Consider the following 19,960-nt stretch of genomic DNA (forward strand, 5'->3'; position numbering starts at 1 on the left):
AGTACCATTTTGTATTTTAAGAGGTGCTTTTGTCAAACATGAAACTCAATGGAAGAGTGCCATAGTTGACATATTGATCATTCAAGGCAACTAAAATCCTACACATCACCCCTTTAAAGAGGCATATCCATATAGAATTTCATGCCACAGAACTTGTTTTATATATTACGTCTTAATATTCCTTTAACTTCTCTCTATCAATGCAAACAGCATGAGACAGGATGTGTTCTCCGACAGATATGTCAGTAATCTTCAGTTCACCTTCATTTAAATTATATGTCCTACCTGTGTTGTTCCAGATTATGTAAAGGATTTCGGGCTATATTTTGGGTCACCAGCGCATGGCGTAAAGTTCGTTATTCACCGGCGCGAAGTTGAATTTGTTATTTTGCACGTTTATTTTTTAAGCATTGCGCCCAGGGGTGTGGCAATTAACAACCTAGGGAGGGACCTGGCGCATTGTCTAAAAATCGCTATCATACACCACCTAAACCTGGTCAGAAGTCAATGGCGAGTTGTTCATATGCTATTTTAAGAGCGCATGTCAACAGTCATATTGGCAGGTGCACGCACCATCCTTCTATCATTCATGAACGCACACCAGCGCACGTCCATGCAAAGCATTACAAATTGCACGATTACAATGGGAAACATAATTAGAATAAAGATATTACGAAATACTGTACATCTCATGATGAGTAGTTATTCACCATCATTTGCAAATTGGTAATGACGGTTAAAAGTGATTAGGGGAGAGGCGAGATACACGTATGGAGCACAGCTGAAGACGCACTGTCACGAGATATAAGCAACTCCTCTGCAGGATAAATGTTGTTTTATTCAGTCATTTGAGCAACATTAGGGTAAGTGTTGCTTTTTCCAGCCTATGTTTTCGATGGTAACCCATTGTCAGTCAATAGTGAAAGTAACTGCATATAACTGTCTTGTTGTTGACTGACTCCTTGGTGAAGTTAGTTTCACTTTGCCAATGAGTTCAAATAATAGACGAGTGCAAATGCGTGAAGGCTATGCTAGGTTTTAGTAAAGCATGGTTTAAGAATGACTATTCCATACGGTCTCGCAAGCAGCCTCCTTCAAATGCGCCGTTGAATGCCAAAATACCGATGCATTTATTTGACATATCGCGCATTGCGCCGTTAAAGGGAATGACAGATGTCATTCTCATTGGTTTAAAATGATGTTACGCCCCAAACACACCCATATGACTGATTAAAAGACCTAGGAACACCTTGTTACGCCATGCGCTCCACTTTTGAGAACGAAACCCCTCCCAATGTGAACTGGACATCCTACTAAATTTGAATAGACTTTTGACGAGTGACGAAGCACTTTAGATTGTCATGATAGGGCCCTTCATCTCTCTCAGGATTCAGTCCTTGTGTCATTGCCTTGTTTCATCACAGTGTATAGTTACCTGACTCTATGTCCTTTCTTCAGTGTGGTTGTGTTTAAATGTTTTTATCTTCCTGTCACCCAGGGCCAGAGACTGTGCAGCAGCTGTCCATCTCAGAACAGTCCAATAACTCCATCACAGTGTCATGGGATGCTCCTAATGGACATGTGGAGTCTTATGTTGTTCTCCTGAACAGCAGCAGCAGCAGGAGCACCAATAGTAGTCTACTGGACTCAAAAACCACCTTCTATAAGTTTCAAAACCTGACAGCTGGGAAGATATACACAGCCACAGTCACAACACAGAGTGGGAACTTTAGTCAAGAGTCTGAGCCAGTGACCAATGCAACATGTGAGTATTAGAATATATACAGAATTTTGTTGGTAAATAGATTGTTTTCACAAAGGAGAACGGGATTTGATCATACAAATGAAACCTTTTTTTTAGATCCCAATCCTCCAGGAAGTATCAGCATAGACCATACAACTACAAACTCCATTTCTATTGCGTGGGCTCCAGCCCCTTTGATGGAGAACTCAGACAGTTTTAACTACACTGTCACCATCAGTAATTCTTCTTGGTCCAGAGAGTATAATACCAAAAGCACATCCCAGAACCTGACAGAGCTCACACCAGGAACGTCTCACAACATCTCTGTGAGAACAACTGGACCATTTGGCCTCCAGAGCCAACGTGTTGAAGTGAAAACTGTAACAAGTAAGTGCAGTATTCAGGTATACAGGTGCATCTCAATCTATTTAAAAAGAAATATTGGTCTCTGGGATTATGTCTTTGAGTGAAATGGCATCTTCATTGCCTACTTCTTCATCTAAACCTTCAACACCAGCACTGTGGAAAATGTTGTAACAAGTAGGTAGAGCATTGCAATATATATTATATATGATTCACTCACAAATGTTTTCATTTCTCATTCAGCCTACATGAAATATCTCTCTAGGAAGTAGGTTTTACAGTATCTGTGACTAAATGATCCCTCCCTTTAACCATTCAACACATTCTTGTTAAATGGGCTATGTGTAGGTAATTTTTAGTAAAAAAAATATGGAAAATTACCTAGAAACAGCTGTAAAATGTAAAATAAATAAAAAAAAATGTAAAGAAGCATGCTAACCAGCTACCAACAGACAGTTCTCACTCATACCGGTAGTACCATTTTGTATTTTAAGAGGTGCTTTTGTCAAACATGAAACTCAATGGAAGAGTGCCATAGTTGACATATTGATCATTCAAGGCAACTAAAATCCTACACATCACCCCTTTAAAGAGGCATATCCATATAGAATTTCATGCCACAGAACTTGTTTTATATATTACGTCTTAATATTCCTTTAACTTCTCTCTATCAATGCAAACAGCATGAGACAGGATGTGTTCTCCGACAGATATGTCAGTAATCTTCAGTTCACCTTCATTTAAATTATATGTCCTACCTGTGTTGTTCCAGATTATGTAAAGGATTTCGGGCTATATTTTGGGTCACCAGCGCATGGCGTAAAGTTCGTTATTCACCGGCGCGAAGTTGAATTTGTTATTTTGCACGTTTATTTTTTAAGCATTGCGCCCAGGGGTGTGGCAATTAACAACCTAGGGAGGGACCTGGCGCATTGTCTAAAAATCGCTATCATACACCACCTAAACCTGGTCAGAAGTCAATGGCGAGTTGTTCATATGCTATTTTAAGAGCGCATGTCAACAGTCATATTGGCAGGTGCACGCACCATCCTTCTATCATTCATGAACGCACACCAGCGCACGTCCATGCAAAGCATTACAAATTGCACGATTACAATGGGAAACATAATTAGAATAAAGATATTACGAAATACTGTACATCTCATGATGAGTAGTTATTCACCATCATTTGCAAATTGGTAATGACGGTTAAAAGTGATTAGGGGAGAGGCGAGATACACGTATGGAGCACAGCTGAAGACGCACTGTCACGAGATATAAGCAACTCCTCTGCAGGATAAATGTTGTTTTATTCAGTCATTTGAGCAACATTAGGGTAAGTGTTGCTTTTTCCAGCCTATGTTTTCGATGGTAACCCATTGTCAGTCAATAGTGAAAGTAACTGCATATAACTGTCTTGTTGTTGACTGACTCCTTGGTGAAGTTAGTTTCACTTTGCCAATGAGTTCAAATAATAGACGAGTGCAAATGCGTGAAGGCTATGCTAGGTTTTAGTAAAGCATGGTTTAAGAATGACTATTCCATACGGTCTCGCAAGCAGCCTCCTTCAAATGCGCCGTTGAATGCCAAAATACCGATGCATTTATTTGACATATCGCGCATTGCGCCGTTAAAGGGAATGACAGATGTCATTCTCATTGGTTTAAAATGATGTTACGCCCCAAACACACCCATATGACTGATTAAAAGACCTAGGAACACCTTGTTACGCCATGCGCTCCACTTTTGAGAACGAAACCCCTCCCAATGTGAACTGGACATCCTACTAAATTTGAATAGACTTTTGACGAGTGACGATGCACTTTAGAATGTCATGATAGGGCCCTTCATCTCTCTCAGGATTCAGTCCTTGTGTCATTGCCTTGTTTCATCACAGTGTATAGTTACCTGACTCTATGTCCTTTCTTCAGTGTGGTTGTGTTTAAATGTTTTTATCTTCCTGTCACCCAGGGCCAGAGACTGTGCAGCAGCTGTCCATCTCAGAACAGTCCAATAACTCCATCACAGTGTCATGGGATGCTCCTAATGGACATGTGGAGTCTTATGTTGTTCTCCTGAACAGCAGCAGCAGCAGGAGCACCAATAGTAGTCTACTGGACTCAAAAACCACCTTCTATAAGTTTCAAAACCTGACAGCTGGGAAGATATACACAGCCACAGTCACAACACAGAGTGGGAACTTTAGTCAAGAGTCTGAGCCAGTGACCAATGCAACATGTGAGTATTAGAATATATACAGAATTTTGTTGGTAAATAGATTGTTTTCACAAAGGAGAACGGGATTTGATCATACAAATGAAACCTTTTTTTTAGATCCCAATCCTCCAGGAAGTATCAGCATAGACCATACAACTACAAACTCCATTTCTATTGCGTGGGCTCCAGCCCCTTTGATGGAGAACTCAGACAGTTTTAACTACACTGTCACCATCAGTAACTCTTCTTGGTCCAGAGAGTATAATACCAAAAGCACATCCCAGAACCTGACAGAGCTCACACCAGGAACGTCTCACAACATCTCTGTGAGAACAACTGGACCATTTGGCCTCCAGAGCCAACGTGTTGAAGTGAAAACTGTAACAAGTAAGTGCAGTATTCAGGTATACAGGTGCATCTCAATCTATTTAAAAAGAAATATTGGTCTCTGGGATTATGTCTTTGAGTGAAATGGCATCTTCATTGCCTACTTCTTCATCTAAACCTTCAACACCAGCACTGTGGAAAATGTTGTAACAAGTAGGTAGAGCATTGCAATATATATTTTATGTGATTCACTCACAAATGTTTTCATTTCTCATTCAGCCTACATGAAATATCTCTCTAGGAAGTAGGTTTTACAGTATCTGTGACTAAATGATCTCTCCCTTTAACCATTCAACACATTCTTGTTAAATGGGCTATGTGTAGGTAATTTTTAGTAAAAAAATATGGAAAATTACCTAGAAACAGCCGTAAAATGTAAAATAAATTGTAAAAAAAATGTAAAGAAGCATGCTAACCAGCTACCAACAGACTGTTCTCACTCATACCGGTAGTACCATTTTGTATTTTAAGAGGTGCTTTTGTCAAACATGAAACTCAATGGAAGAGTGCCATAGTTGACATATTGATCATTCAAGGCAACTAAAATCCTACACATCACCCCTTTAAAGAGGCATATCCATATAGAATTTCATGCCACAGAACTTGTTTTATATATTACGTCTTAATATTCCTTTAACTTCTCTCTATCAATGCAAACAGCATGAGACAGTATGTGATCCCGACAGATATGTCAGTTGTCACGGTCGGGTCTAGAACCCGGGCCGTCGGAGTGGCAAACTGACTTAACCCACTAGGCCACTGAGACTAATGACTCAAGTGCAGAGCAGACAAAGTAAGATTTACTGAGTTTATTTCAGGTTTCAGACACAAAAGCTCAGAAGATCCGAAAAAGTCAAAAACAGTCCAAAAAGTAAAATCCAAAAACATCAATCCAAGGCGTAATCCAGAAAATCAAAGTCCAGGAGCCAAGCCAGTGTTCAGATAACAAAGTTCAGTCCGAGGGAAGAAAGGCAAACAAATCCAATAGGAGAATCCAAAAGAGATACCTTAAACAGTCCGGGTCAACACAGAGGTAAAGAATCCACAGGGCAAAAACTTCCACAAATATCCACAAAGGCTTAGAGCTTGAGACACACAGGGTAATCACGAAGACTTAGCAAAGACACAGACAAAGAGCAGGGTTTAAATACACTGACACAATGAGGAAATGAGACATGTGACCAGAGACAACGAGGAACAGGTTAATTGGATAACAAGAGGATTAGGTAACAAGTGACTAGCTAGGGACAGAACTCTTGTTTTTGGCGACATCTAGTGGCCAAAATAGTTAATGCGTGACAGGACCCCCCTCTCTAAGAACGTCTCCTGACGTTCCCTGGACAATCAGGATGTTGGAGATGAAAGTTCTTTTTGAGATCTTTGTCCAGGACGTCTCGTGCTGGGACCCAGGAGCGCTCTTCTGGTCCATAGCCCTCCCAGTCCACCAGATACTGGATCCCGCCACGAACCCGGCGGGAGTCCAGCAACCGGCGAATAGTGTAAGTGAGCTGACCATCAATGATCCGAGGCGGGGGTGGGGCCTTGGGGATAGGGGCAAAGGGGGAAAACAGGACTGGGCGTAACTGGGACACATGGAAAGTGGGATTGATTTTCAGGGACCGGGGCAACTGGAGACGGTAGGTGGTAACTTTGAATGGGTAACTTTGAATGCGCCGATAAAACGAGGGGCCAGTTTGCGGGATTCCACCCGCAACGGGATGTCTTTAGAGGACAGCCAAACCTGCTGTCCAGGTCGGAACTGCAGTGCAGGCCTCCGACGGCGATTGGCCTGACGCTGGTTCCTCTTGGATGTCTGCTGCAGTGACTGTCGAGCTCGCTGCCAGGTCCTCTTGCAACGCCGGACGAAGTGCAAGACAGAGGGAACACTGACCTCACCCTCTTGTTCAGGGAACAGTGGCGGCTGGTACCCAAACTGGGTTTGAAAAGGTGACATCCCTGTGGCTGAAGACTGGAGGGTATTATGAGCGTATTCTGCCCACAACAGTTGAGAGCTCCAGGAAGTGGGGTTGTCGGACACCAGACTTCTCAAAGTAGTCTCCAGCTGCTGGTTGACCCGTTCAGTCTGGCCATTAGACTGAGGATGATACCCAGATGAGAGGCTGGCTGTGGCTCCAATCAGCTTACAAAGGCCCGCCACACACAGGAGGAGAACTGGGGACCCCTGTCCGAGACGATGTCCTGGGGGAGGCCAAACACTCGAAAAACATGGAGAAAAACAAGCTTAGCAGTCTCAAATGCTGTAGGCAGCTTGGGCAAAGGTATGAAACGGCAGGCTTTAGAAAATCTATCAACAACAACCAGAATAACACTGTTACCTTCAGAAACTGGTATGCCGGTGACAAAATCCATGGACAGATGAGACCAAGGGCGATGAGGGATGGGGAGGGGATGCAGAAGACCTTGTGGACGTTGATGTTGGTTCTTACTCTGGACGCACACAGAGCAGCTGGCCACAAAGGCCTTGATGTCTTTTAACATATCAGGCCACCAGAAACGCCTCTGGAGAAACTCATAGGTCTTCTGGGACCCAGGATGGGCAGTGAGGTGGGATGAATGGCCCCATTGAAGAACCTGGGACCTTACAATCCAGGGCACATACAGCAGTCCTCTTGGACCAGTTCCAGGATCTGGGTGTTTCAGAAGTGCCTTCTTCACAGTTGCCTCAATTCCCCAGCGGATAGGTGCCACTATTCGTTTAGCAGCAATAATGGTCCTTGCCTCATCATCTTCCCGACTAGAGGGAAGGAATTGCCTAGAGAGTGCATCTGGCTTCTTGTTCTTGGTTCCAGGGCGGTATGAGAGTGTAAAATCAAAACGAGTGAAGAACAGTGCCCACCGGGCTTGACGGGGGTTCAGGCGTTTGGCTTGTTGGAGGTATTCCAGATTCTTGTGGTCAGTCCATACCAAGAATGGATGCTGGGCCCCCTCCAGCCAGTGTCTCCATTCTTCTAGGGCACGCTTAACTGCCAATAGCTCTCTATCTCCAACATCATACCTGGTCTCGGTATCAGTCAAACGGTGGGACATGAAAGCACAAGGATGCAGCTTTCCATCCGAAGATCGTTGAGATAGGACAGCACCTATCCCAACATCTGATGCGTCCACCTCAACGATGAATGGCAATGTTAGATCGGGCAGCGTCAGAATGGCGGCAGAGGAAAAGCTTTGCTTCAGCTTCTTGAATGCCTTATCCGCCTCCTGAGTCCAAACAAAGGGCACATTGTTTTTCTTAGTCAGCCTGGTAATGGGAGCAGCCACAGAACTGAAATCTCGGACAAATTTGCGATAGAAATTTGCAAACCCCAGAAATATTTGGATCTCCTTGACAGACCTAGGAGTAGCCCAGTTACTCACTGCTCGTGTCTTCTTAGGATCCATTTCAACACTGCCTTCCCTGATGAAACCGAGGAAGGAGACCTCAGTGGTGTGGAATTCACACTTCTCTGGTTTAACAAAGAGAGAATTCTTGAGCAACCTCTGGAGAACCTGACGCACATGATGGTGATGCTCGTGTAGGGACTTAGAGAATATTAAAATATCGTCCAGGTACACAAACACAAATTGGTTAATCATGTCCCTGAGAACATCATTGATGAGGGCCTGGAAGACTGCAGGGGCATTGGTTAGTCCAAAGGGCATCACTTTGTACTCATAATGACCAGATGGGGTGTTAAACTCAGTCTTCCATTCGTCTCCTTGGCGGATTCTGACAAGATGATACGCGTTGCGCAGATCCAGTTTTGAGAAGATGGTGGCTCCCTGAAGCAGGTCAAAAGCAGTAGACATCAGAGGCAGAGGGTAGCGATTACGAACGGTGATCTTGTTGAGACCCCGGTAGTCAATACATGGGCGTAGACCTCCATCTTTTTTACCCACAAAGAAGAACCCCGCCCCTGCTGGAGAGGGGCGAATAAAACCAGAGGCCAGGGCATCCTTGATGTAGGCATCCATTGCCTTACGCTCAGGTAATGAAAGAGAGAAGATACGGCCGCGTGGAGGAGCGGTGCCAGGCAGGAGTTCAATGGCGCAGTCATAAGGCCTATGGAGTGGAAGAGTAGATGCTCTTTTCTTGCTGAACACCTCCTTCAAGTCCAGATACTCAGCGGGGACATGACATAACTCGGAGGGATCTATAGACTCTGGCTGAAAGGAAGGGCTTGCAAAGAGGCATGTAGCGTGACACATAGGACCCCATTCAAGGATAACACCTCGACTCCAATCTATGTGAGGATTGTGGCGGTTTAACCAAGGGAAACCTAAGACCACTGGGAATTCAGGGGAGCTTATTAGATGCAACGCTATCTCTTCTTGGTGATTCTCAATCATGAGACGCACGGAGGATGTAACAGAAGTCACCACCCCTGGACCAAGAGGGTGGCCATCTAAGGCGGTGATAGAGAGAGGGACGTCAAGAGGGACTTGTGGAACGTTGAGTCTGTTAACAAGGTTGGCATCAATAAAGTTTCCAGCGGCACCAGAATCTACCAAGGCATGGCAAGAGTCACTTTTTCTGCCCAAGAGATTTTAATGGGAAGGTAGACACCAGCACCGGGTAATTCGGGAGAAAAGGTGGCTCCCGTCACAGCCCTCCCTCTGCTGGACGGGACTGGTCTTTTCCCAAGAGATCTGGGCAGGAAGCTCTGAAGTGACCAGGCTTGCCACAGTAAATGCAGCATCTCTCCCTTCTGCGCCGATCCTTCTCAGCCTGAGACAAGCGAGCACGTCCAATTTGCATAGGCTCAGGATCATCTGTGGGGATTGCAGACTGTTGCCAGAGGGGAGGTGGCCCCTCGGATGTAACTGGATAACTGGTACGATTCCGGTTACGTTCCCGGAGCCGGTTGTCTAAACGTATTGCATGGGCAATCAGGGACTCAAGGTTGTTGGGAAGTCAATTGATGCCAGGCCATCTTTCAAAGCTTCAAATAGCCCATTCATAAAAGCTGACACAAGTGCTGGCTCATTCCAGCCACTGTCAGCTGCTAGGGTTCGAAAAGTGATGGCATAATCAGCTACACTGTTCCTCCCCTGGCGAAGATTTAAGAGTTGTCTTGCAGACCCCTGACCTGTGGCAGATTGATCAAAAACACGCAGCATGCCATCAGAGAATGTCAGGGCCTTGTTTCTGCCAGATGGCTGTAGCCCAGGCACAGGTCTTAACAGTCAGGAGAGTAACCACATAAGCAATTTTAGCCCTATCCGTAGGATACATGGAAGGTTGCAATTCAAAAGTTAATTGGCACTGGGTCAGGAACCCCCGGCATTGGCCCAGAGTACAGTCATACCTCCGAGGTGTAGGAAGCCGAGGTTCAGAACCCGGAGGTGGATCTGGAGCAGGAGCAGGTGGGGGACCCGGAGGTTGTGGATCAGCAGGTGGAGCAGTAGGAGGAGCTGATGGTTGTAGTTGAGCCAAGCTCTGAACTGTTTCATAGAGTTGCCTTAGAATTTGGTCATGGTGACTTAAAACATTCTGTTGATTTGCCAGTGCTTGCCCATGAGTGTCCATTGTTGCACCAAAGCTATTCAAGGCAGCCATAATTTTTGAAACTCAGTGGGAACAACGTCAAGGGAGCTTGATGCTTCTGCTGAGTCAGTCATGGCTAAGTCTTCTGTCACGGTCGGGTCTAGAACCCGGGCCGTCGGAGTGGCAAACTGACTTTTAACCCACTAGGCCACTGAGACTAATGACTCAAGTGCAGAGCAGACAAAGTAAGATTTACTGAGTTTATTTCAGGTTTCAGACATAAAAGCTCAGAAGATCCGAAAAAGTCAAAAACAGTCCAAAAAGTAAAATCCAAAAACATCAATCCAAGGCGTAATCCAGAAAATCAAAGTCCAGGAGCCAAGCCAGGGTTCAGATAACAAAGTTCAGTCCGAGGGAAGAAAGGCAAACAAATCCAATAGGAGAATCCAAAAGAGATACCTTAAACAGTCCGGGTCAACACAGAGGTAAAGAATCCACAGGGCAAAAACTTCCACAAATATCCACAAAGGCTTAGAGCTTGAGACACACAGGGTAATCACGAAGACTTAGCAAAGACACAGACAAAGAGCAGGGTTTAAATACACTGACACAATGAGGAAATGAGACATGTGACCAGAGACAACGAGGAACAGGTTAATTGGATAACAAGAGGATTGGGTAACAAGTGACTAGCTAGGGACAGAACTCTTGTTTTTGGCGACATCTAGTGGCCAAAATAGTTAATGCGTGACATCAGTAATCTTCAGTTCACCTTCAGTTCACCTTCAGTCCTACCTGTGTTGTTCCAGATTATGTAAAGGATTTCATCTCTCTCAGGATTCAGTCCTTGTGTCATTGCCTTGTTTCATCACAGTGTATAGTTACCTGACTCTATGTCCTTTCTTCAATGTGGTTGTGTTTACATGTTTTTATCTTCCTGTCACCCAGGGCCAGAGACTGTGCAGCAGCTGTCCATCTCAGAACAGTCCAATAACTCCATCACAGTGTCATGGGATGCTCCTAATGGACATGTGGAGTCTTATGTGGTTCTCCTGAACAGCAGCAGCAGGAGCACCAATAGTAGTCTACTGGACTCAAAAACCACCTTCTATAAGTTTCAAAACCTGACAGCTGGGAAGATATACACAGCCACAGTCACAACACAGAGTGGGAACTTTAGTCAAGAGTCTGAGCCAGTGACCAATGCAACATGTGAGTATTAGAATATATACAGAATTTTTTTTGGTAAATAGATTGTTTTCACAAAGGAGAACGGGATTTGATCATACAAATGAAACCTTTTTTTTAGATCCCAATCCTCCAGGAAGTATCAGCATAGACCATACAACTACAAACTCCATTTCTATTGCATGGGCTCCAGCCCCCTGGATGGAGAACTCAGACAGTTTTAACTACACTGTCACCATCAGTAATTCTTCTTGGTCCAGAGAGTATAATACCAAAAGCACATCCCAGAACCTGACAGAGCTCACACCAGGAACGTCTCACGACATCTCTGTGAGAACAACTGGACCATTTGGCCTCCAGAGCCAACGTGTTGAAGTGAAAACTGTAACAAGTAAGTGCAGCATAGTGCAGGTGGCTGCATTATTCTAATATTTTTCATGTAATTTCTCCATGTAAAAATAGAGAAAGAAGAAAGTTTCACGGTACCCAGTTTACGATGGTAATTCAGTTGGTTTTGTTTGTCATACCAGCTCAACTGGTCATTTTACCACGTGTTGCTGGTCTTACATTGCTGGCTTAACTGACCATGCCAGCCTATATTGGTCATTCTTGCATACCAGCATGACCATCTTATACCAACAGTGTCAAGCTTAGCAGGCTGGTCACCAGCATGACCATGTTACACCACATGACAGGCTGGTCACCAGCATGACCATGTTACACCACATGACAGGCTGATCACAGCAGCATGACCAGCTTCCTCAGATGGTCAAGCCAGCATGTCCACCTGGTGGCCCAACCAGCTACACCAACAAAGACTAGCAAGAGCTGGAAGAAAACCAGTAAAGACCAGCTTAAACCAGCTAATACCAGCTACCAGCATAAGCAATCCACCATCTACCATCAATCAGTCATTCACTCTTCAGTTTCACAGGAAATTTGGCAAACCTGGGACGGTGGTGTATTAGGGATTTGTGTTTTTGTGTGTTCTCAGTGTGACTGATAAAGCTGGCACACTGATCTCACCTTGTCGTAATTAAGTCACCTTGAAGGGTATCATGTGGGAGTGCATCAAAGAATCACGTCAAATGTGTAGTTAAAAGCAGATTAGTCCAGTAGATTTCCCAAAATGTTGTCATACAGGGATATACAGGAGATATCTTCATGTCACAGCATTCAGTCATTCCTTCATAGATAAAGAATGGTAGGGGAGAAATTCTCATTTTATCTAAACTCATTCATCCCAACCTGTACGTAATTTTGTATTTATTCACCATATACACTTGGCGGCCGTATTATAAACCTAATGGAGGCTAGGGGATACACTGGCGAACTTGGCTGTGAAAATTCATGGAAATTCCATCCAAGGTCAATGAAAATGAATGGACATTTCATCCAAGGTCCTTGAAAAGTCATGGAAAGGTTTCGATTTTTTTGTGAGTGAAAATGGTGTATGATGAAAATTGTTTGGGCTTTAATTAATTCTCTTTTTGATTACCTATGTTTTAAAAGACACTATGGGACTCAGAGAAGATGAGCTTAAATGTGATGGTCCAAATCGTGCACTGCACCCATTCCTGAATCTGACCTGGAAAAACCCTAAAGGACGCAACACTGGATTCAATGTTACAGTCAAGACACTCATAAACACTCGCATAGTCCATGATGAGCTTGAGGACACCTGCAATGGACAATGTGTCCACCTCATAGAGAAAAAACTTGAATACGACACTGAATACAACGTGACTGTATTCACCGTTGGACATGGGAAATGGGGAAGTGTCAGCAAAACTTGCAAAACAGGGGTCACAGGTACAATATTTGTTTTATATGAGCTCAGTCTATATTGACTTCTGTCAAATCATCATGCTACTCAGTGCCTGCAATGTAAGAGTGAGGCCTGTCTTTTGCCAGTGGAGGTACTGAGTAAAGGAAATATGGTAGAACAGAGTAATAAAGTGTAATAATCGGTAATAAAGTGCTAATGCATGCTTTAGCCTGTTACTAATTGTGAACAAATGATGAGGTTAGAAATACTTCCTGTGTACATCTCTCTCCCTCCCCAGAGCCACCTGTTGTGTCTGACGCAGGCACAATAAAGATTACTGTGATTTCCCACAATGAAATCCATCTGAGTCTTGCCCCTAGCATCTTCAATTCCTCTAATGGGCTAATAGAGGAATATGGTGTCCTTGTGTCACAGAGTATGTGCTTGTTTTACTCTGACTTCATAATGTGATTCCTGTGCTATTTTCGCTTTGACTTAATAATAACTTTGATTTAAAGACGGTTTAGATGATCATCCTAATTGCTGATATCCAATGACGTAACAGTGCCGTTTTACTTTGACCTATAACTGAACACATGATGTCACTCTACAGTACATAGCATGCTTATAGGTATACAGGTGCTTATAGGGAACATTTAACATGATCAGAGCTTTCTTGACAATTTATGGTAAAATGTTATTGTTACATCACTAGGTACCAACTGCAATGACAACTTTTGACAATGCATACTAACCCCTAAGGACATGTTTATAACATGATTATATCAATGTTATGATATAATATAAATATGATATTCGGTATGATGTTATGAGTAATAAATTTGATTTGTCACCTTTTGTGCAGGTAACAGTCCCAATTTCACCAACCTTTACTTAAATAAGAGTTATAGTGATTGGGAGAAAAATAAGGAGTTAAGCTACCTTTCTGTTTTAAACAAAAATGGAAACACGCGTAGTCAAATGGACTGGATAGATGTCTTTGTGGGAGACGGCACTGAACGGGGAGCATACAAAAACGGCCCACTGACCCCCACTAAAACATACAGGTACTAGTGTGACCAAGTCAGTGACTGACGACAACTGACAATATGGATAAGTGATACTGTATCCTCTGCCTTTTTTACCTATCATGATTTTACCCTTTGTCTGTCTTTCAGTCTGTTTATGATTGTCTTCCTCTTTCATTTGTTACTTTGTCTTTCTTTGCTAGGTTTGCCATTGTCACCTTTACTTACCTGGAGATGGCAGGTGGCTGTGTGGACATTTACAAATCTATTTACAAAATATCTGAATTCACAACCTGGTCTGGAAATCTCCCTGAAAACCCATGTATGTCCTCATCGTGTTAATCACATTCTGATTATCTCTGTTCTGTTTATGATGTGTAGTCTGCCTAACAATGACCTTTGCCCCTAGTGGTCATCACAACAGCTGTGGGGGCAACCTGTGGGATTTTGATCCTCTGTCTGTGTATTGCTATAGCTGCATTCATCTTCCTCAAGAGGTGAGGAGTCTTTTGAGTTGCATACATCTGTTCAACCTTCTGGCACAGGTGAAGGATTTTGAGAGAGGAGCTGTCTTGGTCATTATTATTATTATTATTATTATTATTATTCCTTCCAGGAGACATTCTGGAAGACCTTCTTCTGACATTCCAATTAATACCATCAGGTAATAGTTAAATGTCCAAGGTTGATACATAACTGCCTAAGAATGCATTTTGTTGTGCTGTTGAAGAGTTGACATGCTTTCTTGTCCTTTTTTGTTGTTGTTACAGAACAAAAACGTAAGTCCCCATCTATTCACCTATCTTTCAGTACTACATATGTTTAATTAACAGAGATGCTTGTGGGTGTAGTTATATCTGTATTTAACAGCAGTTTGAAGTAAAATGTTCATGTGTCACCAAGAGCCATAATTCAATTCTGTCTATCTGGTTAAACAGTAGTGTGCCTGTGCGGATTGAGGAGTTTGATGCATACTACAAGAGGCAATGTGCTAACAGCAAATGTGGCTTTGCAGAGGAGTATGAGGTACAGTCAATATAACATCAAAGTTTCAGCGGCCTCCTGTGAGACACTGACCAAAATAAAACCTAAAATATCAGAACTTTCAGAATTAATCGTTTTGTCTGAGGGAACTGGAATTGTAAACGGCTGTGTGTCCATTTCTGAAAAGGATCTTAAACCAGTCGGTACGGCCCAGTCTACAAACACTGCCAGGGCTTTGGAGAACAAATCAAAGAACCGATACAGCAATGTACTGCCTTGTAAGTGAACATTTAACCACATAGTATCTCCTATTGCCAATTGTAAAGTCTTCAGGCCTGTGGTTCTTTGTGTCTCAAAGCATGTGTTTCAATGAAAACAATATCAAAGATGGTTAAAACTCTATAAATAAAAAAAGTAATGTCAGTATATATGACCAGTTTGGCAAATGTGTCTACTAGGAATAATTTTAATCGGTTGTATGGTGATTATTTGCTTGAAAAATCAACAAGTACAACCTTGTGTACTGTAAAATTATACAGTCCTGGTGCCGTCATCCAATCAGATGTTAATTTAATCTTATGTGTTCTTGCCATGCAGATGAACCATCCAGGGTGAAGCTATCCATCCTCGGCAGTCAGTTTGATGACTATATCAATGCAAACTACATCCCGGTGACCCTATATGCAGCTTCCTCTATGTCATTTGCTTATGTTACTGGTAGGCAGTGACTTGAAGTGACGCTGAGCATTGCTTTGCAGGGTGAAAACTCCAGGAAGGAGTTTATCGCGTGCCAGGGTCCTCTGCCTGCCACAGTCAATGACTTCTGGAGGATGATCTGGGAGAAGAACGTCAGGTCCATAGTCATGCTGACCAGGTGCAATGAGCAGGGACGAGTGAGTACAAGCACAGCTCGAAACAAAATACCCACTGAACACAGAGGCATGCACACATACTGTATGGTCACACACACATCAGCACTGTAGATTGAGAGCAATGGAAGTCTCTGAAATACATGGACATTTGTGTTCTTACATATTTGTAAACAACATAACTATGAGACATAGTAGTTGTCTCATGTGGTTGTCTCATGTCATAATTATGATGAAGTGCTCATTTATATTGTGTTTGAACTGTAATTGTAATACCCTTCTGTCCTGCAGGTGAAATGTGAGCAGTATTGGCCACCTGAAAGCAAATCTTACAACAACATCATCGTCACAACAACTTCTGAAATCACTCTTGATGACTGGACACTGAGAGACTTTGATGTCAAAAATGTGAGTTAATCCTATGCACACAGATGTAGATATTTATGGGAAGGTAAGGGAGAGTTACCTGTTTCACACACATACACACACATACACACACACACACACACACACACACACACACACATTTTTATTTTCAGGGTGTCTACAGTGCATAGAGCTAAAGCATACATACATTGTGTCTGATTCTAGGTGAAGACAGCAGAGACTCGTTCCGTGCGTCAGTTTCACTACACAGCCTGGCCCGACCATGGCGTCCCAGTGACCACCGAGCTCCTCATTAACTTCCGCCACCTCGTGAGGGAGCACATGGACCAGTACTCACTCCACTCGCCCACCGTGGTGCACTGCAGGTGGGTCCCCTGGACACACACGCACCTCAGACTGCATCCTGCACCGGAACTCAAGACTGCTTCTTTCTGGATTAGATAGATAGATAGATAGATAGATAGATACTTACTTTTTTTAATCCCTAAGGGGAAATTCAAGGGTTCTAAATGAGATGTTTGGGAGGTTGCTCTGGAATGTACAGCCAAGGCTTTTTTGATCAATTCCCCATTTGCCTTATTCCTGTTACGTTTTTCACACCCTTTACCCCCAATGTCTGGTGTTTTATTGTGATTACTTGGGTGTTTATGTAGGTCAAAGCATGATCCCTGCAAGAGCTTTTCATTTCCTTGACATACTTTCCTTTTTAATGCTGAAGATTTCCTATAATCATCTCTTGGCAATGTGGCATGTGCGTCTGCAAAAAAAAGTATCGTCCTAAAATACTGGTCTCGGGCTACCGTTACTAAAAACGTACCTACAGACTCATGAATTGTGACTGTGTTCTTTATGTTTCTGCCAATTCCACAGTGCTGGAGTGGGCCGCACAGGGACCTTCATCGCCATCGATCGCATCATCTTCCAGATTGAGAGGGAAAGCGTAGTGGATGTGTTTGGCATCGTCTATGACATGCGAATGCACCGTGCACTCATGGTGCAGACAGAGGTAAGAGAGGCCCTATCACAAAAGACCTGAGGTGGACAACTCCAGCTTCAGAGAGTTCACTGCACCTACAGAACTATCTGTTTCAACTATTCACTGAACCAGTTGATTCTGCTTAGCACAGCTCTTCACCCAGGTACATCAGCTAATTTGTGAAATCACATGTGTTAAGCACACAGCTAGAACAAATAGATGGTAGAACTTCTCCTATTCCTAAATGACACACCAACTAGATTTATTACAGAGGTCTGATTTATGCACCGTTTAAGCAATGGGACTTTACAGTACTGAGAGTGGGGCAGACCTGTGACTCAGCTGACAGTCAGCTGTGTACCCAGATGGGGAACGAAGATTGGTACATTTATAATGCTTTACACATGCAGCATGAGTCTCTTGTAGATAGTTAGTTAGTAGTCAAGAATCTTTGCTTGTACCCCGATGACATTTACCCTGGGAATCCAGAGTTCTCGTGGGAGCACAATATCATTTTGCTCAGCAAGTCACTCTGGCAATGAACAATGATTCACGTTACTTTTGCCCCTTGTATTGCAGGGAACCGATCACATCTGTGTATCTGATATAGGGGGGCCAGAGGCGAGCTAAACAGATGACAGTCGTAGTGTTATCCAACTGCGTCGAAGTCCAGAATCAGTCAGTAAACATTGATCATAAAGGGCTGCATTTTGGGCTCCAGCGCATGGCGTAAAGCTCGTTATTCACCCGCGCAAAGCTTAATTCGGTATTTTGCACATTTATTTTTTAAACATTGCGACCAGGGGTGTGGCAATTAACAACCTAGGGAGGGGCCTGGCGCGTTGTCTTAAAAACGCTATCATACACCACCTAAACCTGGTCAGAAGTCAGTGGCGAGTTGTTCATATGCTATTTTAAGAGCGCATGTCAACAGTCATATTGGCAGGTGCACGCACCATCCTTCTATCATTCATGAACGCACACCAGCGCACGTCCATGCAAAGCATTACTAATTGCACGATTACAATGGGAAACATAATTAGAATAAAGATATTATGAAATACTGTACATCTCATGATGAGCAGTTATTCACCATCATTTGCAAATTGGTAATGACGGTTAAAAGTGATTAGGGGAGAGGCTAGAGACACGTATGGAGCACAGCTGATAGTCACGAGATATAAGCAACTCCTCTGCAGGATAAATGTTGTTTTATTCAGTCATTTGAGCAATATTAGGGTAAGTGTTGCTTTTTCCAGCCTATGTTTTCGATGGTAACCCATTGTCAGTCAATAGTGAAAGTAACTGCATATAACTGTCTTCGTTGACTGACACCTTGGTGATGTTAGTTTCACTTTGCCAATGAGTTCAAATAGACGAGTGCAAATGCGTGAAGGCTATGCTAGGTTTTAGTAATGCATGGTTTAAGAATGACTATTTCATACGGTCTCGCAAGCAGCCTCCTTCAAATGCGCCGTTGAATGCCAAAATACCGATGCATTTATTTGACATATCGCGCTTTGCGCCGTTAAAGGGAATGCCAGATGTCATTCTCATTGGTTTAAATGATGTTACGCCCCAAACACACCCATATGACTGATTAAAAAACCTAGGAACACCTTGTTGCGCCATGCGCTCCACGTTTGATAACGAAACCCCTCCCAATGTGAACTGGACATCCTACTAAATTTGAATAGACTTTTGACGAGTGACGATGCACTTTAGAATGTCATGATAGGGCCCATAGTGTTATCCAATTGCGTGCAGTGAGATTTTCAAATGCATGCTTGGTGCCGCTAGCCTGACAAGCCAGACCCACATTAAAATGTAGGGTCTGGGCACTCACCGTTCACAGTGCTCAGTCCGAGGGGCGGGATAATCGGTTGTCTTTCAAATTCCCTCTGCACGCAATAGGACAGCGCTATGAGTCCCATGCGTTTCCATCAGCGGAGCTAGTTGGCTATTTCAAACTTTTGCCAACTTAATAAAAGCTTAACTCGTGTCACACTGTTCGCCAACAGCAACATCCATCTCATTTGTTTTCAAGTAGCAGGGAATTCAAGCCAAACTGTTGCAACTCTGCCATCAATCATTATGTTAAGCCCGCCTAACGACTCTATACACGATTTGATTGGCCTGATAGAAGTTTAATTTTTCGAGCTCACAAGCCAACGGAGAGTTGCTAGGCTAGCCCTGGCAGCAAATTTAATTTGCTGCCGCTAGGGTGCGTCTAGATTTCTAGGCTATGGTGCCGCCCCTCGAGTTGGGCCATTACATTATTTGTGGCCAGACCCTTAATCTTTCAGATTTGGGTCTGGAATCTCCAGACTAGGTGACAATTACATACAGAAACAGAGAACAGATAAGACAAAACATCCAGATCATGATACTGTATATCAGGAATTAAAGGTGCTCTGAGCGATGTTACACGATTTCTAAGCTAAAACATTTTTTGTCACATACAAACATCTCCTCACGCTCCCTAACTCCCTGTCCCCTGAATACACTGTAAAAAATGTGGTCTCTGTAGACAGCCCAGGCTCCAAAAACGGCAACAAAAACAG

The 19,960-nt window shown here is 43.3% G+C and overlaps 1 protein-coding gene across 1 annotated transcript in view; it reads left to right on the plus strand.

The window, feature by feature from the left end:
* LOC143138785 (receptor-type tyrosine-protein phosphatase beta-like) overlaps positions 1–19,960 on the plus strand; it is a 63,455-nt gene that overhangs the window by 41,260 nt on the left and 2,235 nt on the right. Inside the window, exons 20-45 of the mRNA XM_076299171.1 lie at positions 1,499–1,765; positions 1,862–2,131; positions 4,079–4,345; positions 4,442–4,711; positions 4,931–4,955; positions 6,060–6,210; positions 6,620–6,762; positions 8,104–8,233; positions 10,031–10,113; positions 11,006–11,010; positions 11,145–11,408; positions 11,506–11,775; positions 12,897–13,196; positions 13,451–13,588; positions 14,018–14,219; positions 14,384–14,502; positions 14,590–14,677; positions 14,797–14,844; positions 14,911–14,959; positions 15,054–15,206; positions 15,352–15,442; positions 15,762–15,835; positions 15,923–16,057; positions 16,325–16,441; positions 16,625–16,785; positions 17,291–17,426. Coding sequence (XP_076155286.1) covers positions 1,499–1,765; positions 1,862–2,131; positions 4,079–4,345; positions 4,442–4,711; positions 4,931–4,955; positions 6,060–6,210; positions 6,620–6,762; positions 8,104–8,233; positions 10,031–10,113; positions 11,006–11,010; positions 11,145–11,408; positions 11,506–11,775; positions 12,897–13,196; positions 13,451–13,588; positions 14,018–14,219; positions 14,384–14,502; positions 14,590–14,677; positions 14,797–14,844; positions 14,911–14,959; positions 15,054–15,206; positions 15,352–15,442; positions 15,762–15,835; positions 15,923–16,057; positions 16,325–16,441; positions 16,625–16,785; positions 17,291–17,426 — 3,956 coding nt within the window. The remainder of the gene's footprint in view (positions 1–1,498; positions 1,766–1,861; positions 2,132–4,078; positions 4,346–4,441; positions 4,712–4,930; positions 4,956–6,059; positions 6,211–6,619; positions 6,763–8,103; positions 8,234–10,030; positions 10,114–11,005; positions 11,011–11,144; positions 11,409–11,505; positions 11,776–12,896; positions 13,197–13,450; positions 13,589–14,017; positions 14,220–14,383; positions 14,503–14,589; positions 14,678–14,796; positions 14,845–14,910; positions 14,960–15,053; positions 15,207–15,351; positions 15,443–15,761; positions 15,836–15,922; positions 16,058–16,324; positions 16,442–16,624; positions 16,786–17,290; positions 17,427–19,960) is intronic.

The sequence above is a fragment of the Alosa pseudoharengus genome, unplaced genomic scaffold (genome assembly GCF_046254945.1).
Source record: "Alosa pseudoharengus isolate Yale_2024_CS ecotype anadromous, Long Island Sound unplaced genomic scaffold, YU_APseudo_1.1 YU_APseudo_1.1_scf_10, whole genome shotgun sequence".
Taxonomy (NCBI): Eukaryota; Metazoa; Chordata; class Actinopteri; order Clupeiformes; family Clupeidae; genus Alosa; species Alosa pseudoharengus.